This window comes from Zootoca vivipara, chromosome 1, assembly GCF_963506605.1.
Source record: "Zootoca vivipara chromosome 1, rZooViv1.1, whole genome shotgun sequence".
Lineage (NCBI taxonomy): Eukaryota > Metazoa > Chordata > Lepidosauria > Squamata > Lacertidae > Zootoca > Zootoca vivipara.
In genome coordinates this window covers 4261750-4289243 of record NC_083276.1, presented here as the reverse complement: position 1 = coordinate 4289243, position 27494 = coordinate 4261750, and the positions used below count along the sequence as shown (strand labels likewise).

The window sequence follows — 27494 nt, the reverse complement described above, 5'->3', positions numbered from 1 at the left end:
CTTGAAAAAAGGGACGGGGTGGCGCTGCGGGTTAAACCACAGAGCCTAGGGCTTGCCGATCGGAAGGTCGGCGGTTCGAATCCCCGTGATGGGGTAAGCTCCCGTTGCTCGGTCCCTGCTCCTGCAAACCTAGCAGTTCGAAAGCACGTCAAAGTGCAAGTAGATAAATAGGTACTGCTCCAAGCGGGAAGCTAAACGGCGTTTCCGTGCGCTGCTCTGGTTCGCCAGAAGCGGCTTAGTCATGCTGGCCACATGACCTGGAAGCTGTACGCCGGCTCCCTCTGCCAGTAAAGTGAGATGAGCACAGCAACCCCAGAGTCGTCTGTGACTGGACCCTAACGGTCAAGGGTCCCTTTGCCTTTTTGCTCAAAAAACTGGAATTGGCGTGTCGCGAAATGCTGCAGAAAGCGTGAAAAGTCGGGAAAGCTCTGCCCTAGATGAAATAACCCAACTGGCGGCTGGAGAAGGAGAGAGGTGTGGTGCCTTGCCTCTCTGTGACTCTCCCCGGCTTTCCTTCCTAGAGAAGAAGCAGTACCGCGAGTCCTATATCAGCGACCTGGAGATGGACCAGTTGGAGAAGCGTTCCCGCGCGAGCGGGAGCAGCTCCGGGAGCATGAAGCACAAGTGCCTGTCCCGCCTCTCGACCGCCAGCCACAGCAGCTCCCACACTTCGGGAATCGAGGCTGACCCCAAGCCCAGGGGCGAGCAGGGGGCCGAGGACGACTTCCTGCTGCCCGCCGCCCACCACAAGCTGAGGGCCTGCAGCTCCCTGACTAGCCACGGCAGCTCCCACACTTCGGGCGTGGAGAGCAGCGAGAAGGAGCGGCTGGAGGAAGAAGACGACTCCCAGGATGACGGTAAGTCCGGCGGCTAGGGCAGCACCGAGCCTGCGGGGCGGGCCCCTCATTTTGGCGTCGGATGGGCTTCCACCACTTTTCAGTTTTTGGAAAGATCGCAGTCACACTTCTTGTCTGCTTTGACACAGAAGCGTCTGCAAACACGGTGCAATGAAAATGTCTTTGTTTTTCCAAAGCCCAACGTATGAGGATGGGCAGGGCTGAATTTAGGTTTGATGAGGCCCTAAGCTACTGAAGGTAATGGGGCCCTTTCTGTGTCCAGCTGTCCTGTCACTGTTTCTTGTGTCGAATATATGCTATATGGTAATTGATGGACCTAATAGGAATCTCAAGCCATTTTCACATGTTCCCATGCAACCAGTCCATGAAGAATGGAGGCACCCTATATATAGAAACGAGCAAACCAGTGATATTTTAGGGAGCAGGCTAACAGCCGGGGCCCATGACTTACATCATAGGAGCCTACACAACACCAAACACTGTTGCTGTATGTAGGTTTTATTTTATTTGTTTTTTATCTTATATTTTGGAAATGTACATCCAGGGGTTTTTTCCCTTTAAATTTTTTGGGGCGACCCCAAGAGAGTGGGGCCCTAGCCTAGAGCTTGTTTAGCTTATACATAAGTCCTGGATGGGGGAATCTTGTGATCCTCTGCATGGGGAATGAGACGGTGGTCTGCTGCGTCCTCGGTCCTCTTCCCCGTACAGCGGCCTCCCTTCCCCACTCCCATCTCACGCCCCTCCTTCTTTGGTTCAGAAATAGAGATGCTGGTCGATGACCCCCGAGACCTCGAGCCCACGAGCGAAAGGTCCCTGGACGACGTGAGTCCCGACGTCTGCATTTACATCACCGAGGACATGCTCATGGCCAGGAAGTTCAACGGGCACTCAGGTAAACCCCCCCAGGAGCTCGGCGTAAGCAAGGAAGGAATAAAGAGGCTTGGCGGTAGAGCGTCCGCTTTGCACACAGAATGTCTAGGGTTCGTGGAATCATAGAGTTGGAAAGGACCCCCAAGGGTCATCCAATCCAACCCCTTGCAGAGCAGGAATCTCGGCTAAATCTCAGAATCAACCCCTGCTTGGCAGTGTCTCCAGAAAGACTCGTGTCTGGAAACCCTAGAGAGTCATGACTCAAAATAAGGCAGCTTCCTATTTAAATCAGCTCCTTCTTCAGGACATCTTCATGTGGCGCTGGGAAACGCTTCCTGCCTAAAGCCCAGAGGAGCTGCTGCCAGTCAGTGTGGGTAATAGCCTCACCGTGTTCAACTCCCGCCCAGAAACCCATGTCCCCACTGTGGAAGGACGTGTGGATCCAGAATTGGCCTCAACATTCATCTACAGACTCATTGTTAAGACCGTGTTCATGGAAGGCAATCTTACTCGGCTACGAGTGTTCGCCAAGAAAAGAATACTGAGCTAGATGGACCAAGAATCTGTCTTGGTATGAGAAAGTTTCCTACGTTCCTAAAAATCACAGAGTCACATATTTGTAGAGTTGGAGTGGACCCCGGAGGTCATAACAGCCCAAGCCCCCTGCAATGCTGGAATCTTTCACCCCATGTGGGACTCGAACCCACGTACCTGAGATTAAGGGTCTCATGTTCTACCGACTAAGCTCTCCCTTAGAAATCAAATGAACATCTTTGATTTCTTCTAAGAAATCCTGCCAAGCTATTGAAGAAATAATACACAGGTGAGGTTGTATCCGGCTATGCCATGCTCAAAGGAGAATTGTAGAATTGCAGAGTTGGAAAGGGGTCCCAGGAGTCATCTAGTCCAAACCCCCCCCCCCCCCGGCAGCGCAGGAATCTGAACATAATGGACTGCACAGCAAGATTCATTAAATAGGGATAAATAATCTGTGCCGAGTTGAGATTTCCCAGGAAAAATAAGTAATAAGCAAGAGTTACATAATCATAGGGACACAGGTGGCGCTGTGGGTTTAACCACTGAGCCTAGGGCTTGCCGATCAGAAGGTCGGCGGTTCGAATCCCTGCGACGGGGTGAGCTCCTGTTGCTTGGTCCCTGCTCCTGCCAACCTAGCAGTTCGAAAGCACCTCAAAGTGCAAGTAGATAAATAGGTACCGCTCCAAGCGGGAAGGTAAATGGTGTTTCCGTACACTGCTCTGGTTCGCCAGAAGCGGCTTTGTCATGCTGGCCACATGACCTGGAAGCTATACGCCGGCTCCCTCGGCCAATAATGCGAGATGAGCACGCAACCCCAGAGTCGGTCACAACTGGACCTAATTGTCAGGGGTCCCTTTACCTTTACATAAACTCACCATCCATTTGAACTGTAATGGCTACAGTCAGTTTAATCAATATCCTGAAACTGAAACTGTGTGTTGTCTTAAAAAGCTATTGGATGATAAAAGAGTGAACAGGGTCTAATATCGCATTGGCACTTCTTGTTCCAAGGCGTGATAAATGTGGGCCATCTCTGCACAAAATGGTTTTCGGGGCTATATTACAAGTTCTGTCTCTTGAGCCACATTCACCCATTCCCACATTCTGAAAAAGCAGCCAGATGGTGTCGAAGCTATCGGATTTTTCCATTACACTAAAAAGCAGGCTTCTGGTGTACTGTTCCCTAAGCGGCACTTAGTGGTTCTGTTAAGAACTGGGCCGCGCTTGAATAATGACGAGTCTCGGCTCTTTGCTTTCTTGTTTCCAACACAGGATTAGTCGTCAAAGAAGTCAGTTCGTCCACTTCCAGCTCCTCAGAGACCGTGGTCAAGCTTCGTGGCCAAAGCATTGATTCATTGCCCCAGGTTTGTAAGTTCTGCAGGAACATCCGAGGCCACAGAATCATAGAATTGTAGAATCTCTACCGCAGGGGTCAGCAAACTTTTTCAGCAGGGGGCCGGACTATATTTGGGGGGGGGGTGATGAACGAATTCCTATTCCCCACAAATAACCCAGAGATGCATTTTAAATAAAAGCACACATTCTACTCATGTAAAAACACCAGGCAGGCCCCACAAATAACCCAGAGATGCATTTTAAATAAAAGCACACATTCTACTCATGTAAAAACAGGCTGGTTCCAGGACCGTCCACGGGCCACAGGTAGAAGGCATTTGGGCCGGATCTGGCCCCCAGGCCTTAGTTTGCCTACCCATGCTATAGTGCAGGTGTCCCCAAACTAAGGCCCGGGGGCTGGATGCGGCCCAATCACCTTCTAAATCCGGCCCGTGGATGGTCCGGGAATCAGCATGTTTTTACATGAGTAGAATGTATCCTTTTATTTAAAATGCATCTCTGGGTTGTTTGTGGGACATAGGTATTCATGCATATATATTTTTCAAAATATAGTCCCCCCCCCCACAAAGTCTGAAGGACAGTGGACCGGCCCCCTGCTGAAAAAGTTTGCTGACCCCTGCTATAGTGTTTCCTTAAGCCAGTGGTTTTCAACCCGTGTGCCGTGGCACCCTGGGGTGCCTAGAAGGATGGCCAGGGGTTCTGTGGGCAACACAGGCCTCTGCCCCTCCTTCCTTCGTCTCCCTACTCTGATGCCCTCTTGCATCTCTGCCTCCCAAAAGCTTGCAGGGCTGCTTGTTGCAGAATCCCTGGCAAGTGGTGCCTCTGGGGCTGGCCAGAGTGGGTGAGGGAGCCCAGCCAGCCAATCCACCAGCCCTTACTGTTGGGAATAGACAGACAAGTCCCAGGCCTCTGTGGGGCAGGGTGAGAAGGCACCTCTCTTTGGGGACGCTCAGAGACCAGGGGCGGCAGCAGCAGCAGCTGCCCAGAGGACTCCCAAGGAGAGGGGAGAGGGGAGGAGAGGAGGCGGAGGGAACCCTCCACAAGGGAGAGTGTTTGAAAGAGGGCGAGAGGCTGCCAGTTCCGCAGGCAAGGGGTGACCTAACTGGGCTCATGAGCCCCACAAGGGAGCCGCAGAAAGAATGTAGTTGGTCAAGGGAGCCGTGGACTCCAAGAGGTTGAAAACCTCTGCCTGGGAAAACGGGAACCAGGAGGAGGGGGTTTGGATCTAGAAGTAAATGAGGAAAACAAAACGAGAAAATGAGATTTGATAAATTTGTGAATCATTTTTGAGGGAAAATTAAAGGCTAATGGGGAATAATAATAATAGATAAATAAGATTTATATGTTTTGACAAGGGGGGAAATGGTATTGTTTTACATTGGAAAATGAATGCAAAAGCTGTATTTTTAAAATGAATTGGAAGCTGTATATTATGGGGACAACAAGGAGCTCGGGAAGGAGGGGTCGAGGAAGTCAGAATTGGTTATAATTATGAACTTTAAACTAGATTGCTCATTTCTTTTTTTCTTTATATGAAATGTTCTTTTTTCTGTGTTTGTATTTTTTCTTTTTGCTCTTTTTTTGTATTGGCCATGTAAAATTGTTTTCTTTTTTTCCCCTTTATTTTGTATGAAAAAACCTTTCAATAAATATATTTTTTAAAAAAAAGAAAACCTCTGCCTTAAACCCTTCTTCCTGTTTCCTGCAGACGGCTTGCCGGAAGCCAAAGTCCTCCACTGACCGGCACAGCTTGAGCCTGGACGACATCCGGCTCTACCAAAAGGACTTCCTGCGACTGGCCAGCCTCTGCCAGGAGACGGCCCAGAGCTACACCTTCGGCTGTGGCCACGGGCTGGCCGAGGAGGGCCTCTACTGCAACGGCTGCTTAGCGCAGCAGTGCATCAACATTCACGAGGCTTTCCCCGTCAAGAGGACCAGCAAGTACTTCTCTCTGGATCTCGCCCACGAAGAAGTCCCGGAGTTTGTTGTCTGACGCTGCCTCTCCGGAAACGCCTCCGGAGCTGGGTACTCGGGAGGGAGGTGGCCCGAGAAAGAGGACCACAGATTCCCTGGATTATTTCTGGTGCCATAGCAGGGGTATATGGAGCTATATATTCCCCGTCAAGATCTCTTCTCGGATACTACACAGATACTGTGTTGCACTTTGACAAAAAAACGTGCCTCTCCCAAAGGCGGGTTCTTTCCGAATCGATGTCCGCGGCGGGATTTGCTCCGGAAACACGGCGGTCTTCTGTTCTCGGAAAAGGGAAGGGAGGGGCAGCCTCGAGCGCCTGTTGCGCTCTCTCATTTTGACGAGAAAAAAAGGATGCACAAAGATTGGCTTTTTAATTTTATTTGCCTCACGCAAGCCGTCGTCTTTCTTCCACGCTTCGGGTGGCCATGACTTCCCGCATTGCATTTTGCAGCTTTCTTCGGGTCGGCCGTCCTGGCATCAATGCTGAAAGCGAGGACATCGGTCTATATAGCCTTCTTTCTCCCCACACCCCACCCTTTTTACTTCCTGCACTGTGTCAAGCCAAAGAAATGCACACATCCCAAACGGGAAGCCATTGAGACCACAGGTGTGAGCGATAACTGACCAAAGGGACTTCGTCCTCCTTCGGTCGAGAGGCCTGGGGGAGGGCGACAAGTGTGTCGCGATGCAGCCGGGCCGCCTTGCCATTTTCCTGTTCTTCCCCACCAAAAGGAAAAAATGACTGGAGGGTCATCATCTCCCTCTGATATGTTGCGTTGTTTACAAACGAAAAAGAAAAAAAACGGACCTAAAACCGATGTTCAGAAAAGTGGGATTTGGAAAGCTTCCGGAAGCGTTTTCATTTGTGGTGGAAATAACCTCATGAACAGATAATCTGTCTGGATTTAGCAATAAGGTTTGCTGACCAAAGTACCTTAAGTTAGAGAGAGAGAAAGAGAGAGAGAGATTATATATATAAAAATGCGTATATATAGAGAGGAGTATTTGTTTATCGTATGCTTGAACTTGCAGACCTCCCGTTTTACGTTTTGTTTTTCTGTTTTAAATGCCTTTTGTAGAAAAAGTTAACTACCCCCACCCCATGTTACATATATAGACAATCTTTGAAAGCTCTGCTTACACACAGGGAAGAAAACTTGCTCCCCTTTTCTTTTTGCTGTCGGGGGGGGGGGTGTTGTTGCTGCTGCGTCGAAAGCATGGCTTCTTCCTCACCCCCATAATATGTCTTTGCTGTTTTCTTTTTTGAACTGGGTCTTCCAGGTATCCTGAGATGCTCCCCTCACCATCTCTTTTGGGGGGGGCAAAGAATGGGGAAAGAGGTCAGCATGATCCAGTAGAAACCGCAGTGAAAGTTGCTGATTCCGTGTCCCCTCCTAGAACCCCATTTTTCATCCTGTTCTGTAGAAAATCCCTCCACTGGCTCTGCCATCCTCTGACCACAAGCTCATTAGGAGAATAGTTTTTACCCCCTTACCTCTCTGCATCGCTGCGTTTTGGGGTCTCGTCACTCAGCACAGCTCTTTATAAAACAAACATACAAAATACTTTACAAATACAGTAACATTTGTGGGCAGCCAATGCATGGAATCACGCAACTTATCTCCAAACGAGTTAGAGATCTTTAAAGAGCTCCCACGTTCTCCGCCTTACTTGGGGGGGGGGGCAAAGCCCGCGCAGGGCGCCGCCTCGGGGATGCTCGTGCAAGATCTCACAGGGCCACCTGGGTTCCTGCGAGATTTTGTGCGAACATCCCAGAGCCAGTGTTCTGGGCCGGCCTTCATTCCCAAATTAAGGCAGAGAGCTCAAAAGCTCTTTTTTTCCTGCTGGATCCGTGTGGTTTACCTGGCACACAAAAAGCTTTAAAGCTCTTTATTAGTCTTCCGTGGAATAAAATAGCACGCAGGTATGTGCACTGACAGAGAGCTGGAACTGGCCGTGACTTCTGCTTCGTGACCCAAGCAGCAGCAAACATATTTCCCGGGGGCGGGGGGGACAGCCCCATAGCCTGTTGCTGAGCAGCGTTCTGCACAGCCTGAACTTTGAGCCAAGAGCTTTAGAAGGTGCCGCTCGGCTTCTCCATTCTTCTGGGAAAAGTTGCGACACTCTCCGAGAGGAAGGAGGCTGGTGTTCAGCGGATGGCGGTCTTGGAGTTAACATCTTTCCATTAAATGGGTCTGGGTTGTCCCCTATCTCAAATTGTACCCAAGACCTTAAGCGAGGGAAGCAAAACGATTTCTTAGCAAGATGCCTTTTTTATAAAAAAAAAAAGCACGCGAACAAATATTTTTGAGGGGTTTTGTATTCACAGCCATACAGCATCGCCATATTTTGATACGCTTGTCTTTTTTCTAACTGGAGCCTTTCTTAAATATATATATATGTACCTGTATATGTATATATATATATATTATTTTATAAAGCTGAAAGCAAGGATATTTTTTCTAAAGAGGCAGAAAATTTCCATTCTTTCATTTCCCCACCCCCTTCCCCCTGTTTTGGTGTTGAAATAGGCTGACCAGCTCATCAGTGTTAAGAGTTGAACCAAGAGGAGAGGTCTCAGGTTGGGCACTTCTAGATTCTGCCAGTTGCTTCAGGTGAGCTTTCCCTGGTACCTGCGCTCCACAGCATGTCAGCCCAAGATCTTTGCAGCTTCCTTTTGAGATTTTGCTTTGGGATACAGGCCGGGGGTGTGTTTGTCTGTGTGTCGTAAAGCACCAGTTGCAGTGAGACCGCATGTCCTTGATGTTGTGCTTTGCCATTGGCACTGCCAGTTTGGCACAGCTGCCCTCCCCTCTCCATAGCATTCTGGTACCAGCCGTTGCAAATTGCAGACTCCACCCCCTGGCAGGCCAACCTTAGTCCCTTCTCAGCCAAGGATGGCGACCTGCCAGGGTGTTGGGCTTGGAGGACTGTACATAAAGGAGCAATGTTGCCCTGTTCCTCGCTTCCCATTGGACAGCCCTCTTGTCTTTTGGCATATCATCAGGAGTGGCCCGCCCAGATCTGTGGACAGAGGCTGGATTTTGGTGAGACAAATTTCGGCAAGGGACGAGGCTGACCTTTCACTCTGGCGCGGTGGTCAGGGTGCTTCAGAAGGGCAGGTGATATTACCAATAAGCTTGGCTGGTTTACTCGGAAGGCTTTGTTTTGGAGAAGGAAGAGGAGGTTTTCTGAAATCAGCCGTTTCCCAGTCTCTTGTGAATGCCTCAGCATCACACAAGCCAGCCATCGCGGTTTGCATAACACTTTCCTCTGTGTCTCTTGAGACACAGGTAATAACAGCGACAGCTCACCTGAGGCGACCCTTTCGTCCGTCCCAGATGCATGGCTGCAGCCAAATTCCTTGATTCCGAATTCCTATCGGTCAGCTTTTTGTTGCTGCTGTTACCGAGCTGAACTGCTGGTCGATCTAAGGCAGCCTTTGCTAACTCTGGTGCCGTGCAGAGGTGTTTGAACTACAGTTCCCATGAGTTTCTAGCATCATGCAGCCAAGCAGATGGCAACTGCGGTCCAGACACCTTTGCACAACACCAGGTTAGCCAGGGCTAATCTCGAAGTCATGATATCAGTCAGCGGTCAATTTGTATGGTGAAGCTGCAGGCTGATATTAAATGCAGATGCACACACACACACACACACACACACACACACACACACTGACCTAATCTGAGTTGGATTCAGATGAGCATCTCTGTTCTAGAGGAACACCTGTGAAGTCACTATGCGGTGATGAGAATTTTCCTCCATAGGGTCTAGCCGCCTGTGAGGGCCATGTCTCGGCACGCTGACCCAGCTGATTAGAAACATGAGGGAGGTGTGCTCAAAAGTGCCTTATTCCCAAATGCCGCCGGCACACGGCTTCAGCTGTGCTTGCCATTTGGTGAAGCTTGAAGCCGCCTCCGTCGCCCAGCCTGTTGTCTTGCGTCCGATCAAAAATGGAAGAAGCTCTGGAGATAAAACAGTTCTTACCGCTAGAGGGCAGTATTACCCTGGTGGCTGAGCGGAGGAATGTTCCGGATTTCGGTCCACAGCTGTGTTGCGCCATGGGAGACTGAGCTGTCTGATTGGACAAGCCATCCCGTTTTTTCGTCTCTGTGGCTTTTGGTGTAGAAGTAAAGATGCTCTGCCGGACCTCCTCGGAAGCCATATCTCAATGTCACACAAAAGCCGAGGCTGGATCTGTGGATCTGTGTTGCCGTTGCTTAAAATGAGACTTAAAACAACGACAACAGTTGACCTGGTGTGCGCTTGGTTGTCTGGTTTCTGTGTGATAACAGTTCCCTTGCGGGGGATGCTAGCTTTGTTTTATAGAACCAGCTGTGAGGGTCTTTGTGTGGCTGCGCATAAACTCTCAATGTATTTGGACGGGTTCAGCTGAAAACCCACTGCTTGTGTGTAACGGCATAAGCCAGGGACAGAGACTTCAAGGAATGAGTGCAGGGGGAATTAGACACATGCTGAGAGCATGCCAGCAAAAAAGTTGCCTTTGTGAGTCCAAGCAATGTTTTCAGAAATGTGACGGTGGGTCCCAGGGGATGTCGGCGGTGTGACAAATGTGTGCTTTGTCCCTTTCCGATCCCCACAGCAAATGGGGGGGCAGAATTGCCTGGCTGGTTCTAAGAGTGGGGAAGGCCTTCGGATGCCAGCGGGGCCTGCCAGCTAGTGGCACCATACTTGGGAAGTCCAAACTTACACCTGAAGAGAGGTCAGCTCTGGGGACGGGCCTGCAGCTCGGTGCTTCTATCCAAAGCAGCGCGAAGCCTCTCCTTCCGTTAGTGTAAGGATTTGTGCAGTGGGGTGTCGTCCCCCCCCCCCGCCTGCACCCTCCCCGAATCTGCTCCAGATTTAGCAGGCCAGGGAGGGGGGAAAGTGCCAAGCTAACTCCTTGCACTAACCGGATGAGGGACTCAGCACCACTATGGATACGAGTCTCACATGCCAGCTTCTAACCCTGGCATCTCCAGCGACAGGATCCCAACTTGCAGGGCAGAAAGCTGCTGCCAGTCAGAGCAAGACAATATATTCCCAGGTAGACCAGTGGCTTGGCTCAACGTGGTTGAACGCAATTTGTTCATACTTCTGCCTGCTTCGTGTCTAAAGTGTGGTTCTGATTTTCAGAGAAGGTGCCTTACAGGGAATCAGAATTCTCTACACCAGCGTTTCCAAAACTTGGGTCTCCAGCTGTTGTTGGACTACAACTCCCATCATCCCTAGCTAGCAAGGGCGGTCAGGGATCATGGGAGTTCTTGTCCCCCAAAAAGCTGGAGACCCATGTTGGGGAAACACTGCTCTACACTGACCGGCAGCAGCTCTCCGGGGGCTCGGGCAGCGGACATTCCCAGCCCGACCCAGAGGTACTGCTTGAGATTGAACCTGAGACCTTCTTTCTGCAAACCGCTGGGCTCGGCGGCCTCTCTCTAATGCGCAGGGGTGCTCAAACTCCCCCTGGCCTCCCCCATGCCTTATCACCACCTTGCAGCTCTTTTCTGCCTAACCCACTTTCTCCAAGCAGCGGAGGTCGAAAGGAGGCGTGTCGCTTCCATGCCACATGCCCTCCCCTTTCCAGCAGGAAAAGGCTTGGGCGGTGGTGGGGGGGTGTCTGCATGGAACCAACCCCTGCCCCCCACCCTGCTCCTTTAGACCTGAGCAAACCAGAGCCACAGAGGTCCCCTCTGGAGTCACCAGGGGCACACGAACGCCGTGGCAGCCGCCGTCCTAAAAGGGTCCTCACTGTGCGATGGGGAGGGGCACTAAATTGTGCAAGCGGGGAATATAGCCTTTGGCCCGTATGCGCTGGTAACCTTCAGGGTGTGGTTTAAGGGAAGGGGGTATCAAAGAAGCAAGTCCTTTTGTATTATAGATGTCCAAGGGAGGCCGTATGCTACCAGCCTGTATTTTATATATATATATCTATAGTATATACTTTTGCATTTCTGGGAACTCTTTAATGGGTCTGGGTTGCTCCCCGGTTGCTGTCGCCGAAGACCCGTTCCCCCAGCTCCGAGTGCTGCACCGCTCAGACGAGCCCCTGCTCCTTTCTGTGAAAGGCTCTTCCCCGTCGGGACGGTGGCACGCCAGCAGCCGGGAGCAACGCGCTGAAAGGAGCATAGCCAATTTGTGTTTGTCACGCGGGACGTTTTTGCGGTGCGCGGCCTTTTGTGGTGCAGTTCAAAGAAATGACAATAAAAGTCGCAGTTTACATTGCTGTAGCTCCTCTGGTCTTTGTTTTGAGTGGAGCGTCTCCCTCCCCGCACTAAGGGGGTGGGAAACCCAGCCATCAAAATATCACATACATATCTGCATTCTTGACTAGCGACCCAGACAGAGGTGAGTCAGAGGAGAGAATGTGGAGCCATAGAGTCATCGGGCTCCATGAACACCCTGGAGATCCGGCATAGCAAAGGGGGGCATGCTTGCTGTTGTGCATTCTTCCTTATGTCCTGAGGCAGCCATGGGAAAGCTATAGTCCCTCTTCCTCACTTCATATAAACTGTGGAACTCACTGCCACAAGAGGCAGGTATGGTGGCTACCAACCTAGAGAATCATAGAATCGTAGAGTTGGAAGAGACCACAAGGGCCATCCAGTCCAACCCCCTGCCGAGCAGGAAACACCATCAAAGCATTCTTGACATATGCCTGTCAAGCCTCTGCTTAAAGACCTCCAAAGAAGGAGACTCCACCACATTCCTTGGTAGCAAATTCCACTGCCGAACAGCTCTTAATGTCAGGAAGTTCTTCCTAATGTTGAGGTGGAATCTTCTTTCTTGTAGTTTGAATCCATTGCTCCGTGTCCGCTTCTCTGGAGCAGCAGAAAACAACCTTTCTCCCTCCTCTATATGATATCCTTTTATATATTTGAACATGGCTACCATATCACCCCTTAACCTTCTCTTCTCCAGGCTAAACATACCCAGCTCTCTAAGCCGTTCCTCATAAGGCATCGTTTCCAGGCCTTTGACCATTTTCGTTGCCCTCTTCTGGACACGTTCCACCTTGTCAGTATCCTTCTTGAACTGTGGTGCCCAGAACTGGACACAGTACTCCAGGTGAGGTCTGACCAGAGCGGAATACAGTGGTACTATTACTTCCCTTGAAGAGAATTAGAGAAGTTCTAATTCTGAATTCTAATCCAAGAGTGGCTGGGGAAACCCAGCCAGATGAGCAGGGTATTACTATTTGCGACGAAAGTCCCTCTCACTTTCCGTCTTATAACTCTGACCTCTCAATTATTAAAAGCACTAACAGGGATTTCTGAGGTAAAACAAACCTCCCACTTATCCCTCTAGCCTTTCTTTAAACCCTCTAGCACTTGTGGGTTTTCAAAAATAAAAGAGAGTCCTCTTCCAGCCTAAACGTGGCCAGGTACCTATATAGACTCGGGGCTATAAGTAAGACTGTTCCTATGTGCACTCAGATAAGGGTTTCCCTTCACTAGAACCTCCCTTACTGTAAAGCTAGCCTCCTTCCTGAGGTAACTTTATTAGCACTCAGAACCTGTCTCCTCCCTTAGCCCCCCCCTTTCTTGGTGCACTCTCAGCCACAAACTAACCTTTCTCCTCTAAAAGGCAGTTTTGACAGTTTAAAAGAGTCCCCCACCAACTGGGTTCCTGGATACCTTAGCTGGAAAATGAAATAGACGATTACTAATGTGACACTTTAAAGATGGATATTTACAGTATTGGCTTGAATCTTAATGGTTGCTTTCTGGTAACATTGGTACAAACTTAATTTCACAGGTAACGTTCTTGGTAATCAAATAACAGAATATCTTTCAACTACTTCATCTACTCTAAATTCTACCTTCTCCACAACCACCCAAGCTCCCCCACAAAAAAAGCCCCTCAACCGCCAACTGACATAACGGTTCCCCTTTCCCTTTAAACCCCATGCAGGCCACGCCTCCCATGGAATGTTGCTGTCAGTTAACCAGGGAGACTGGGTTAACCCTTCAAGTGGCCTGCTTGGAGAAGCAAAATACAACAGAACATTTCTTTAAAAACAAACAAACACGTCACACTATTGTTATTACTATTATTACTACTACTATTATTATTATTATTATTAACAACAACAAAGGAGAGGGCTATGAATGGCTACCAGCCACAGAGGCTATCCTCTGCCTTCCCAATTGGCCACAGCAGTGCTTCTGAATACTATTTGCTGGAAACCACAGAAGGGGAGAGTTGCTCTTGTATTAGAATAGAATAGAATAATTTATTGGCCAAGTATCAACCATACTTGGAATTTTGCTTCGACTACATTGCAATGTAGGGACGCAGGTGGCGCTGTGGGTTAAACCACTGAGCCTAGGGCTTGCCAATCAGAAGGTCAACGGTTCGAATCCCTGCGACGGGGTGAGCTCCCGTTGCTCGGTCCCAGCTCCTGCCCACCTAGCAGTTCGAAAGCACGTCAAAATGCAAGTAGATAAATAGGTAGCGCTCCAGCGGGAAGGTAAACGGCGTTTCCGTGTGCTGCTCTGGTTTGCCAGAAGCGGCTTTGTCATGCTGGCCACATGACCTGGAAGCTATACGCCGGCTCCCTTGGCCAATAACGCGAGGTGAGCGCCGCAACCCCAGAGTCGGTCAGGACTGGACCTAATGGTCAGGGGTCCCTTTACTTTACCTTACTTTGCAATGTAAAGAAAAAAATGTACCTAATACAAACAGTATTCCCCTCACAATACAACACAAGACCCCATGCCACCAAACTGGCCTCCCTTCCGCCCACAACTGCAGATTCAACATTTTGATGGCACAAGGGGAAAAGCTATTCCTGTGCCTAGACGTTTTTGTATATAGAGTCCTGTACCGACATCCAGATGGGAGTAAATCAAACAAGTGATGACCAGGATGCGAAGGGTCTACAAGCAATTCTCTTTGCTCTCTTCCTGACTCAAGCGGCATAAAGTGTCTCTCTTGTAATCCTGCTTTCGGGTTTCCCACAATGGGCAGCCACTGTGAGAACAGGATGCTGGACTCGACGGGCCCCCTTTGACCTGACCCAGCAGCCAAGGCGAATGTCTCCCTGGGTGGACCTGAAAATGACGCTTGCTTTATAGAAGGAACTTCCACGCCAAGCTCCGCATCTGCGAATAGGGAAAACTCTCTTCAGGGGAAGTGATTTGGGCGCCTGCTGCCATCTTGTGGCAGGATGCGACCATGAGAATCTGAGCAGCCCACCTTAGAAGCTACGGTAGATGAGTGACCCAGAATAATACTTGAGGGCATGACGGACAGCCAAGCACATGTTTGATGGGCCCATCCCTGGTTTGGCCTTTGCTTTTGCCATCACACCCAGCCCTCTAGCGGAGCTCCTGTAACTTCACTGTGGGTCCCTAGATGGCGATGGAGGGCAAGGATTCTGAGTGGGAGCCCTAATGCCCTCCCTGCCTGGATGATTTTGGGCGACAGCTTAGGCTGGAAGGGGCTGATGGGAGTTGGAGTCCAGCAACACCTGGCGAGCAACAGGTTGCTTTTTCCCCATACACAGGACATTGTTATTAGCATACTGAAGCTCTATGACAGAAATTATGGTAACCTTACTCTTCATTTTCAGCCTGCTCAGATTAAAGAGCTTTCCATCGGTCCGATATATGATTTCTACTCCGGTGGGGACTTTCCCTTCAACAATGTGATTTACAGTGTCAAAGGTCTTAGTCAGGTCAATAAACGCCATATATAGAGGTTGGTTTTGCTCTCTGCATTTCCCCTGAAGCTGTCGAGTAGTGAAAATCATTACTACTGCCCCCCCTAGAAAGTTGAAAACCATGTTGGGATTCAGGGAGGGTAACCTTGGATATAGGTAAGAGATGGTTTGCTAAGATCCTTGCAAGAATTTTGCCACACGCAGCTAATAAAAAGATGTCTCAATAGTTTCTGCAATCCATTCTATCACCTTTTTTCAAAAGGTTGATAATTTTGGCATCCCTAATGTCTGCTGGGATCTCCTCTCCCATATTTGGAGAGAGCTGGAAAGTGTCAATCACTTTTCCTACCTGAGCAGTTATCATTCCACAAGGGCCAACACTGATGCCGAAACCCAGCATCGCCTGAGCTCTGCGAGCGTGGCTTTCTCCCGATTGAAGCCCAGAGTGTTTGAGGACCGGGACATTCGCAGGGAAACCTAAATGCTTGTTTGCAAAGCTATTCTACTAACTGCTTTACTGTATTCTTGTGAAACATGGACCACACAAAAACACCATCTGCAACTTAAAAGATTCCATCAACGGTGTCCCCGAAAATTTTCACACATCACTTGGGAAGACAGGCAAACTAATACCAGTGTATTCTGGAAGAAGCAAAGATCACCAGTGTCGAAGCAATGATTCTTCAACATCAACTTCGTTGGACTGGTCATGTTGTGCGGATGCCTGATGATCGTCTTCCAAAGCAACTACTCTATTCCCAACTTAAAAATGGAAAACGTAATGCTGGTGGTCAACAAAAGAGGATTAAAGACTCTCTCAGGGCAAATGTAAAAAAATGTAGTATAAACACTGACAACTGGGAAACACTGGCCCGTGAGCGCTCCAATTGGACAACAGCCTTTACTAAAGGTGTCATGGGTTTTGAAAACTCTCAACTCCCACCCAGAAACCTATGTCCCCACTGTGGAAGGATGTGTGGATCCAGAATTGGCCTCCACAGTCATGGACTTACTGTTAAAACTGTGTTTATGGAAAACAATCTTATTCAGCTACGAGTGATTGCCGAAGAAGAAGAAGAAGAAGAAGAAGAAGAAGAAGAAGAAGAAGAAGAAGAAGAAGAAGAAGAAGAAGAAGGAGGAGGAGGAGGAGGAGGAGGAGGAGGAGGAGGAGGAGGAGGAGGAGGTGCTTATCCTCATAATGCACAAGGAAACCAGGACCTGTTTTCTTTTCTTCTGACTTTTCTGCTAGGAATGAGTCCCCGTGAGCACTTTGCCCCATCGTTCCAGCATCCACACCGAGCTTCAGCTGCTGTTTTGATCAGGAGAAGTTTGAATTTTGGAGCCTAGCTGTGTTTCAGGTCACGTATAGGTTTGAGTAGTCCAAGTTAAGGACATAAGAACCACCTGCTGGATCCGGCCAGTGGCCCTTCCAGCCCAGCATCCCATTATCACAGTGGTCAACGAGTTGCCTGTGGGAAACCAACAAGCAGGATTTGAGCACAATAGCCCTCTCCCCTTATTTTGTCAGGAACCAGAGTCAGGCAGAAGTCAGCAATAAAACAATAAAGCACCCAGTGTCAGAGAAGTTTATTCCAAGAAATGAAACTGCTCAGGCCTAGTGGTCACAGCCTTTCCTAGTAGGTCTAGTAGGCAGTTGTGAGGACTGAAGATCCCACCTTCCCAGCAGCCTAAGGCTTCTTCGTCTTGTATCTCTTTACTCAGCCGTCTTCATTTCTCTGTGTGTTCTGGGAGACTGGGGGGGGGGCGGGGAGGAACAGGTCATAGCAGGAAAGGGAGACTCCCTGCTGAGGTCCAGCGCCAGGGGCCTTCTGGCGGTTCCCTCGCTGAGAGAAGCCAAGTTACAGGGAACCAGGCAGAGGGCCTTCTCGGTAATGGCACCCGCCCTGTGGAACGCCCTCCCACCAGATGTCAAGGAGAAAAACAACTACCAGACTTTTAGAAGACATCTGAAGGCAGCCCTGTTTAGGGAAGCTTTTAATGTTTAATAGATTGTTGTATTTTAATATTCTGTTGGAAGCCGCCCAGAGTGGCTGGGGAAACCCAGCCAGATGGACGGGGTATAAATAAATTATTATTATTATTATTATTATTATTATTATTATTATTATTATTATTATCATCCCTGGGTTCTCCAGCAGCCTGCCTCATCTCTGTCTCTTGGGTCCCCTCCTCTCCTTCCTCTGAGTCTAGACTGCTCTCTGTCCCAGCCTCTTCCTGCTCACTAAACCCTGTTGCCTCTTCAACCTCCGACACCTCCTCCTCCCAGTCTGTTCGTTCTGACCACTCGTCATCACCCCACCACCAATCCCCTGGCTCCATGTCTTCTTCTCTTGGGGGGTTCCCAAGCTAGTGCCTCCCACCACCCCTCCTCTGCCTCCAGCCAGTCCGTGGCAGTTTTCCAGCAACTGGGATACGGAATCATTGCTGCCCTCCAGCTTGAGTCCGAGCAGACTAGTAGCCATCGATTGCCCTCTCCTCCACAAATTTGTCTGTTCCTTTGTCAATGCCACCTGGGTGGGCGACCATCATTGCTGGTTAGTTGCGCAAGACCTCCCACTCTGCAATCGTGCAACCTCAATTTGCCAGCACATGACTGAACGCCACCCCAAAATAGCAGACTCCCAACCCTCTTATGTTGGGGAGATGGTAACCCCGTTAACCCCAAATCAAACCAGCCCTCTCGCTTGTCAGGTGTTCTTAAATGCGCTGCCTGCCTGCGTTGTTCTGCACTATTGACACCAAGACCTAAATATACACCAGCCCTCTGAAAGAGACAGATTCCTTTTCTCTCCTGTCTTCCTTGCAAAGTCTCCAGTCCCCACTGACAGGGAGCAGGTTTCTGCAGCTGAGTGACCCTGGCTTCCTGCAAGGCAGCAGAAGAGTGTTTGGCCGAGAGCTGCCAAGAGCTGGCAGATCAAAGGAGGGAGATGTGAATTTTATGGAGAGATGAGCCGGTTCAACAGTTAGAATGCCAGGCTTTTTTCAAGGAAAGAAGATTCCCAGAAACTCCCGATCCCAAGGATGCAATGGCAATGTTTTTAGCCTTTTGATTCAACAAGGAATTTGTGGGTGTCTCCCCAATCAGCATCGATTAATGCCTGGCTCCATTAACCCCCCGAGGTGCACTCAATTGTCTCTTGAGACAGATGGATCTAACAGCAACTATTATTATTAATACAGTAGTAGTAAGAATACCCTGCCTTTTCCCCTTACAGACTCAAATGTGGCTTACAAATAAGAAACAATAAAAAAATTCCTTCAGTAGCACCTTAAAGACCAACTAAGTTTATATTTTGGTATGAGCTTTCGTGTGCATGCACACTTCTTCAGATACCTGAAGAAGTGTGCATGCACACGAAAGCTCATACCAAAATATAAACTTAGTTGGTCTTTAAGGTGCTACTGAAGGAATTTTTTTATTTTGCTTCGACTCAGACCAACACGGCTACCTACCTGTAACTAGAAATAAGAAACAGCTTGTTGTTTTCTCCTAATCAAGCAAATCTCTGTGTCAGCCTAGCACAGCTTTGCATAACTGAATGTTTTGGACTCCAGCTCCCATCCACCCAGCCAGCTTCCTCTGCCTTGCGCCGAGTCAGGTCGTTGCTGCCTACTCTGGCTGGCAGCAGCTCTCCAAAGTTTCAGGCAGCAGTTTCTGCTAGACATACCTGGATGATGTTAGATGCTCTATGCCCCTTCCCCTAAAGTTGTCCCAAACATCTGGCTGGGCAAATCCTTTGTTGGTACGATCTATGCCAGGCATCCCCAAACTGCGGCCCTCCAGATGTTTTGGCCTACAACTCCCATGATCCCTAGCTAACAGGACCAATAGTCAGGGAAGGTGGGAATTGTAGTCCAAAACATCTGGAGGGCTGAAGTTTGAGGATGCCTGATCTATGCTACAGGCTGAACCTCCTTTAGCATCATTTTCTTCTCTCTAGAAAACTTTTGGTCCTGTAACTCTGTGAAGGAGGGTGGGCGAGAGGGAGAGCTGTACCTAGGAATTCCTTGCCAAAACTACCATTCCCATGATTCACTGGGGGAAAGCCATGGCTTGGATACTCAGCACTAGACCTCGTAGACATCCAAGGAATCTGAGTGTGGGATGATTTAGGACACAAAAGGAAGTAAAAAAAGGTAAGAGAAATTCATGGAGGAGAGAGCTATCGATGGGATGCTCGAACCACAGGAGTGGAGAGTTGCTCTTCCGCTCGAATCCTGCATCTGGGTGTCCCATGGGTATCTGATTGGCCCCTGTGAGAACAGGATGCTGCACTAGGTAGGCCATTGGCCTGATCCAGCAGGGGCCACTGATGTTCTTACAGCAGGGACAAGGAATCTGTGGCCCTCCAGATGTTATTGGACTCCAAATCCCATCACACGCAGCCAGCTTGGCCAGCAGTCGGGAATGATGGGACTTGGAGGCCAATGGGCTACAGGTTGTGTCCCGTCAACCCCCCGCCCCCCTGCGCTGGTTGTGCAGTCAGTGCTTCCCAAACTTGGGTCTCCAGCTGTTTTCAGACTGCGCTTCCCATCATCCCTGCCCACTGGTCATGTTAGCTAGGGATGATGGGATTTGTAGTCCAAAAAACAGCTGGAGACCCAAGTTTGGGAAGCACTGGTGTAGATCTATCATTTTGACTTTTTCCTGGCTCTCCTCTTTGGGTGTATGTTTCTTGCTCCCGCCCCCTTAAATCCAAGGTCTCTGGTTCTCCACCCACCCACCCACTCACCCCAACCTGTTCAGAACTGCAGACCCAAAGGAGGACTCGTGGGAGAGGTTGGGTGCAGAGATAGCTAAGAAACATATCCCCAACGTCAGAGTGGTAGACTTGCAGCAAAGCAGCCCTTGCCTTTCTGGGCACAGCAGAAAAAGATGATTTGTCTGCACCCAAGCAAACACACATACAGTGGAACCTCGGTTTATGAACACCTCGGTTTATGAATTTTCGGTTTATGAACACTGCGGACCCATCTGGAACGGATTAATTCACTTTCCATTACTTTTAATGGGAAAGTTCGCTTCAGTTTATGAACGCTTCAGTTTATGAACAGACTTCCGGAACCAATTACACCCATGTTTCAGTTTATGAACGCTTCAGTTTAAGTACTTCGCGGACCCGTCTGGAACGGATTAATCCACTTTCCATTACTTTCAATGGAAAAGTTCGCTTCAGTTTATGAACGGTTACTCCGCGGACCGTCTGGAACGGATTAATCCACTTTCCATTACTTTCAATGGGAAAGTTCGCTTCAGTTTATGAACGCTTCAGTTTATGAACAGACTTCCGGAACCAATTGTGTTCATAAACCGAGGTACCACTGTACATTCTTCATGCACAAAGCAGCATACATCAACTTGGGGTGGATCTACACAAAGGAAAAACACGCTACAAATAAGTCAGAAATTAAATCGTTATAACAAAAGGAAAAAACACTATGGAAAATCGCTTAGAATTATTATTTTTTGCTCTCTGGAGCCATCGGTCATTGCATGTTTATAACGCATTCAAAACGCTGTTTCTTTACTAATGTAGCCGAGTCCCAATTGGGCTAGGACTTGCCATCGCTTTACCAGCCCAGATGAAGGCATAGGAGGTGGCAACTGCCCAAATTTTACACATAGTTCTCTTTTCTGAGCTCAGAGCCCAGCACCCGAAACCCACAGATAAGGGTAGCATCAAAGCAAGCCAATTAGCTTATATCAAAGCAAGTGAAAATGCACATATATGAGCTCATTGCTACAACTACCAATTAATTGTGGGGTTATCTTGACTACCAAGATGGCGTTTGCAGAGCTTCAGGAACCGTTCACCTTTGTTTCAGTGCCAGATTTACGTATAAACTAAATAAGCTATAGCTTAGGGCCCCACTCTCTTAGGGACCCCTAAAAAATTTAAAGGGGAAAAAAACCTGGATGTACATTTCCAAAATGTAAGATAAGTCCAACAATTACTTTGATAAAATACATATTTTGTTGTGTGCAAATGGCTTTAGATACCTATTGGGTCCATCAATTACCATATAGCATATATTCAACACAAAAAACAGCGACAATTTGTTGTTGACAAAGGACAGCTGGACGTATAAAGGGCCCCATTACCTTCAGGAGCTTAGGGCCTCATCAAACCTAAATCCGGCCCTGGTTCAACGCACAGCCTCACACACCCCGACCATTGAGCCAGGGCATCTCCCCCAATTTCTTGTTTTCTAAAAGTTGTGCCCCGCGGTTTCTGCATTCAAGCTATATTTAGCCCCACTTCCTCTTTATTTGCATAAGATGTCTTGTGCTGAGCCAGACCATTGTGTCCACCTAGCTCTGTGCTGTCGGCACGGGCTGGCAGCAGCTTTCCCAGTCTTACCCGGTAATGCTGAGGATTGCACCGGAGGAGCCCAGAGCCACTGCCCGGTCTACTCCAGCTTAGCATAAAATCATAGAGCTGGAAGAGACCACAAGGGCCATCCAGTCCAACCCCCTGCCAAGCAGGAAACACCATCAAAGCATTCCTGACAGATGGCTGTCAAGCCTCCACTTAAAGACCTCCAAAGAAGGAGACTCCACCACACTCCTTGGCAGCAAATTCCACTGCCGAACAGCTCTTACTGTCAGGAAGTTCTTCCTAAGGTTTAGGTGGAATCTTCTTTCTTGTAGCTTGAATCCATTGCTCCGTGTCCGCTTCTCTGGAGCAGCAGAAAACAACCTTTCACCCTCTTCTATATGACATACTTTTATATATTTGAACATGGCTATCATATCACCCCTTAACCTTCTCTTCTCCAGGCTAAATGTACCCAGCTCCCTAAGCCATTCCTCATAAGGCATTGTTTCCAGGCCTTTGACCATTTTGGTTGCCCTCTTCTGGACCCGTTCCAGCTTGTCAATATCCTTCTTGAACTGTGGTGCCTAGAACTGGACACAGTACTCCAGGTGAGGTCTGACCAGAGCAGAATACAGTGGTACTATTACTTCCCTATTACAAAATAAAAAAATTCCTTCAGTAGCACCTTAAAGACCAACTAAATTTTTATTTTGGTATGAGCTTTCGTGTGCATGCACACTTCATCAGATACGAAAGCTCATACCAAAATAAAAACTTAGTTGGTTTTTAAGGTGCTACTGAAGGAATTTTTTTTATTTTGTTTCGACTCAGACCAACACGGCTACCTACCTGTAACTTCCCTATTACAGATAGCTCAGTCGATAGAGCAGCAACCTCTTAATCTCAGGGTCATGGGTTCAAGTCCCAAGTTGGGCAAAAAGATGGGGGGGTTGGACTAGATCACCCTTGTGGGGGGAGGACCCTTCCAACTCTACGATTCTAATCTCAAGAAGCATCCATTTGCAAGGAACCCAGCGAGATGCCTTCTACTGAGTGAGTGAGTCAGGGCATGGAGTCCACCCGGCTCAGTGCTGCCTGCACGGGCTGGCAGCAGCTCTCCAGGATTTCAGGCGCGGGAGAGCTCACGGCTGAACAGAGAACGAGGCTGCGAGGGAGAATTCAGAAGCATCAGCCAGCAGCTCGAGGAGGAAGCGGTAGTTGCCGTGTTTCCTGTACAACGGGGAGCTGATTTCACACACACACACACACACACACACACACACACACACACACACCGAGCAGACTGGGTGGGGACTCGCATCTGAGGCTCAGCTCAGCTCAGCTCAGATCTCTGGCGATCCAGCTGTTGCTGCTACTCCCGGCTCTGGGGGACTCAGGAAAGGAGGGGGGCATTTTGCTTCTGACCACATCTGGATCCAGGAGGGAAGGAGAGGGACTCCGCCGTGCGCTCCAGTTTGTGAAATCTTCGTCCAGGTAAAGGAGAGGGGGAAAGCCCACTAAACGTGCTCGGGGGGGGGGTCTTTATCCCTTTTCTTCCTGGGCTGTAGGTTTTGTTCCTTTTTCTCCAACGCGATGGTCAACGGGCACCCTCGTTTCCTATGCTGCATGCCTCTGATCGATCGATCGATCTATCTATCTATCTATCTATCTAATCTATCTAATTTTCCACCTTTGGGTTTGTGGCGCCTCTGGGGTGGGCTGACAAACCCTGCCCGGATTTCTTGCAAGCAAAATATGACCCTCTGTTTGGGGGAAGGAATCTTGCAACCGGGGAATGTGTCGAGGGAGGGAGTCTTAATAACATGTCTCTCCCCCGCCAGTGCAAGAGAAATTGATGGGAATGTGTGTGGTGGTGTGTTTTTCTTTTCTTTTCTTCATTCAGCCCGAGAACAAAACACACACACACACACACACACACACTTTACGCCTCATGGCTCTTTGCAAAAACTGCATTAAATTTAATTTGGTGTCACACCGGAGTTGATGCATCCCCAGCGCTCTGCCTAATTTGTAATGCACGTGAATTTTTATATAATATTTTTTAATTAAAAAAACCCCCACCCTCCCCTCCTTTCTGCTCGGGATCTTCCTGGGTGGGCGAGGGATCCCTTCCCACCTGGATCCGTTTGCAATCTCTTTGTTCGGAGCAAGTAGCATTTGCTGGCGTGCCTCCCATGTCTCATGCCGGGAGTGATGTTGATCAGGAGAGTCTTGTCTGTCTGATTCAGATACTAAAACTCACGGCAAGCATATTGGGATCCCACCCAATATGTGTATATATTAAATCCTTCTGCTCGGCTTTGTTTCCTCCTTCTCCAGCTGGAGAAGCTGTCTTTTTTAAATTCTTTTAAGTTGGGGCGGGGTGGGGGGGGGAGAGAGGAAAATCTGCGCATTGGCTCCTTCTTCTGGAAATATTTCTCTGGTGTTAGCAGATTTTTAAATTTTATTTTAAGGCAGTGGTAGGTGGTATTACTGCTCTGATGGCAAGGGGGTGGGCAGGAAATCTGGCGAGGGTGGGAAGCTGTGTTCTGCTGGCGGCGGTGCATGAATGCAAGATTGCCAAACTGCCCAGAGAAGGAGTCTGGTGTTTATTTTTTAAGGTGGGTGGGTGCGGGTGGACAGATAAGCTTTAAAACTGGGTGGTGGGCAGATTGAATGGGCAGTCTGACTCAGGGCAAACCAGCCCAGCCTTCTCTTTTACCCCCACACCCACTTCCACACCGCCAGCCCATTCATAAAATGACCTGGGATGGGGACTCTACACAGGATGTTGACATTGTGGAAGAAGCCCAAGCCTCGCCAAAGGGTGAGTGGCCATTGACAAAGCAGGTCATGCCACAGAGTCCAGCCTCTGGGAACAAAGACTGAATTTAGAAGACTTTGGCTGGCCTGCTAATCCTGGATGAATGAGAGCTGGCTCTCCTGCCTTTCATTTTTTTAAAAATCATTTTTTAAAAAAAGAACGAAAACTGGAGATCAGCTTTTCAACCAGCTCCACCACAAAATATATGCGCGTGCGTGCGTGTGCACACACACACACACACACACACACACACCTACCACTATCCTACAGTACAAGGCAGAACAGTCCAAACTTCGCATTTCTACTCCTTTTTCTTTAAAAGGAGGGGGGGGAGAGATTAATTCTTAGGTGGGTGTAAAGAGGAAGATGGTTGAACCCAGGTCTCTGAGATGGGGAAACGCTTTGAATTCTGATTTCGTAAGGGGCAGATATCTAAGAAGGAAGAAGGGATTGCAGGGGAAACGAGAAGTGAACTCTAGCAAAATAAGCATCTTTTGTTTTGAATGCCGAGAACTCAGCTTTGCAGAGGTGAGGCGGCAGGGTGGGAAGAGAGGAGGCAGAGATTGTGACTCTCGAGATCAGCGGCAGAGATGGGAGTGGGAGGGAAGAAACTTGGGTGGGGATTCAACACCCCCCACGTTTATGAGGCAATTAAAAATGGCACTCCCCTCCGCCTCGTTTGCCGCCTCCCATTAATTTTGCGCTAATCGACTATTACAACCTATAAAGCTCAATGGGCCTTAGCCTCTCCGCTCACAAGTCATCCCAAGACAAAGATACCTGTTGCCTCTTAGGAGGAGAGTTTTGTTAGGGCCTTATTTAAAAAGAGCCTGGGAACATTTTTGCTTCTCCGCAAGGATTGCCTGGCCAGGTTCTCAAACTTGCTGGTCCCTTAAGACAAGAAGAGGTCACCTGCTTTGATTGGTGCTTCCTGCTTGGCAGGGGGTTGGACTGGATGGCCTGTAATAAGCAAAAATCTGCTCTTATTCCCTTATGGGGTACACAAGAGCCCTTATTGGGTTCTCCATCAGTCGGAGAATATAACAGAGGCCAACCAGAGAATTTTGAGAAGCAAAGCCTTTATTTTTGCTGTTGCAACAGGGTCCTTCCCCTCACGCAGGAGAACAAGGAAGGAACCCAGAACAAAAGAGAACCTCCACTTTTATCAGTTTTCCCATCACCAAGAAACACCCCCAAAATACATCATTCCTACATCACAGCTACGTAATCAATACCTCACGAAAAGGGAGGGTTCAAGGTAGAAATCTGAGCACCTTTGACACCTCTCCTAGTCCTCCTCTCACCCCACCCAGGTGTGAATTCCTAAACACAAAGAGAAATTAACAGTTTCTTAAAAGTTGATCACTATCTTTTGTTCTGGGGAGTCTTCCATTGTGAATGAGATGGCTAGTAGTCTGGCACCATTGATGGGGAAATGTCCAGTTGGCAGAGCCTCCGGCTTACAGGATTATTATGGCTCCCAAGTTGATAGTCATGTGGAAATGTGCGTGTGATTCTGATCAGAGAGAGTCAAAATGGTGTCAGTCAGGCCTGTCTTCCTGTGCTGTTTCAGACATGTGCCTGTACATTCATGTACATGTTTATGAACAATTATTATTATTATTATTATATATAACCTTAACATTTACAACAGGCCCTTGTGGTCCCTTCCAACTCTATGATTCTATGAATCTACCTCTCCTTCATTCCAGCCACCATCCGAAAAGAACCCATCAGCTGGGCGGAAAGACCAGCCTGTATTTCAGGGTACATGCTCTCTGTAGGGTGGCTTGGCAACATCTCCCTCTTGATTTCTGGCTCCGCGATGGGGATCCTATACCATACCCACTCGACTGCTCCTTCATATTAACTGGATTTCATGGAATCCTCCAGATTCCAATCCTCTTTTCTGCCATATGGCCGTGCATGGAATTGAAATGCAATTGGCTTAAAGATGAGGTAGAAAGCCACTTGTCCTCTCTCTCTCTCTCTCTCTCTCTCTCTCTCTCTCTCTCTCTCTCTCCCTCCTCCCCTTTCTGCTTTTCAGTGGGCTTTTTGCATCACCTTGGTGGGTGTGGCATGATCTGAAAGCCTCCATAATGGAGACAGTGCTAGAGGGGGTTTTTGGTGGGGGGGGGGGCGACAGCTAAAGAAGGCTTGATAAATGTTTGTAAAATATAACTGCTCTGGAGAAAGTAATATCTCTCCCCACACCTCTGCTGGTTGCTTCTCATAATAAAAAAAGGTAAAGGACCCCTGGACGGTTAAATCCAGTCAAAGGTGACTATGGGGTTGCAGCGCTCATCTCGCTTTCAGGCCGAGGGAGCCGGCGTTTGTCTGCAGACAGCTTTCCGGGTCATGTGGCCAGCAGGACTAAACCGCTTCTGATTCACAGAGGAACATTAGGAAGAACTTCCTGACAGTAAGAGCTGTTCGGCAGTGGAATTTGCTGCCAAGGAGTGTGGTGGAGTCTCCTTCTTTGGAGGTCTTTAAGCAGAGGCTTGACAGGCATATGTCAAGAATGCTTTGATGGTGTTTCCTGCTTGGCAGGGGGTTGGACTGGATGGCCCTTGTGGTCTCTTCCAATTCTATGATTCTAGGACCGTAACAAGTGCCAGAGCGCATGGAAACACCGTTTACCTTCCCGCCGCAGCAGTACCTAGTTATCTACTTGCACTGGTGTGCTTTCGAACTGCTAGGTTGGCAGGAGCTGGGACAGAGCAACGGGAGCTCACTCCATCTCAGGGATTCGAACCGCCGACCTTCCGATCGGCAAGCCTAAGAGGCTGTGGTTTAGACCGCAGCGCCACCCGCATCCCTGCTTCTCATAAAAATTCTTGTTGAGATGGCCCGATTGATGGGGCCCAAAAGGCCCAAAGAAACATGTGCCCGCAAGACGGGGTGATGACAAGGAAAATTTGAAAAGCCGTAGCTCAGTGACAGAGCATTGCCCTTGGAGGCAGGGAGTCCCGAGTTCAATTCCTGACTTCTTCAGATTCTGCTGGGAGAAAAAACCAAGGAAAACCAGTGCAGACAGTGCTGGTTAAGATGGGTCAGTGATATAAGG

General features: G+C 48.8%; 2 protein-coding genes across 3 annotated transcripts in view; both read left to right on the top strand.

Annotated features, from left to right (window-relative positions):
* FRMD6 (FERM domain containing 6) overlaps positions 1–13180 on the top strand; it is a 138682-nt gene extending 125502 nt beyond the window's left edge. For both annotated transcript variants that reach the window (XM_035100697.2, XM_035100780.2), the window contains 4 exons: positions 522–857; positions 1615–1749; positions 3537–3628; positions 5329–13180. In XM_035100697.2, coding sequence (XP_034956588.1) covers positions 522–857; positions 1615–1749; positions 3537–3628; positions 5329–5613 — 848 coding nt within the window. In that variant the 3' untranslated portion in view covers positions 5614–13180. The remainder of the gene's footprint in view (positions 1–521; positions 858–1614; positions 1750–3536; positions 3629–5328) is intronic.
* Positions 13181–22891: 9711 nt separating this feature from the next.
* GNG2 (G protein subunit gamma 2) overlaps positions 22892–27494 on the top strand; it is a 58332-nt gene continuing 53729 nt past the window's right edge. Inside the window, exon 1 of the mRNA XM_035100568.2 lies at positions 22892–23097. The gene's annotated coding sequence lies outside the window, so the exon portion shown is untranslated. The remainder of the gene's footprint in view (positions 23098–27494) is intronic.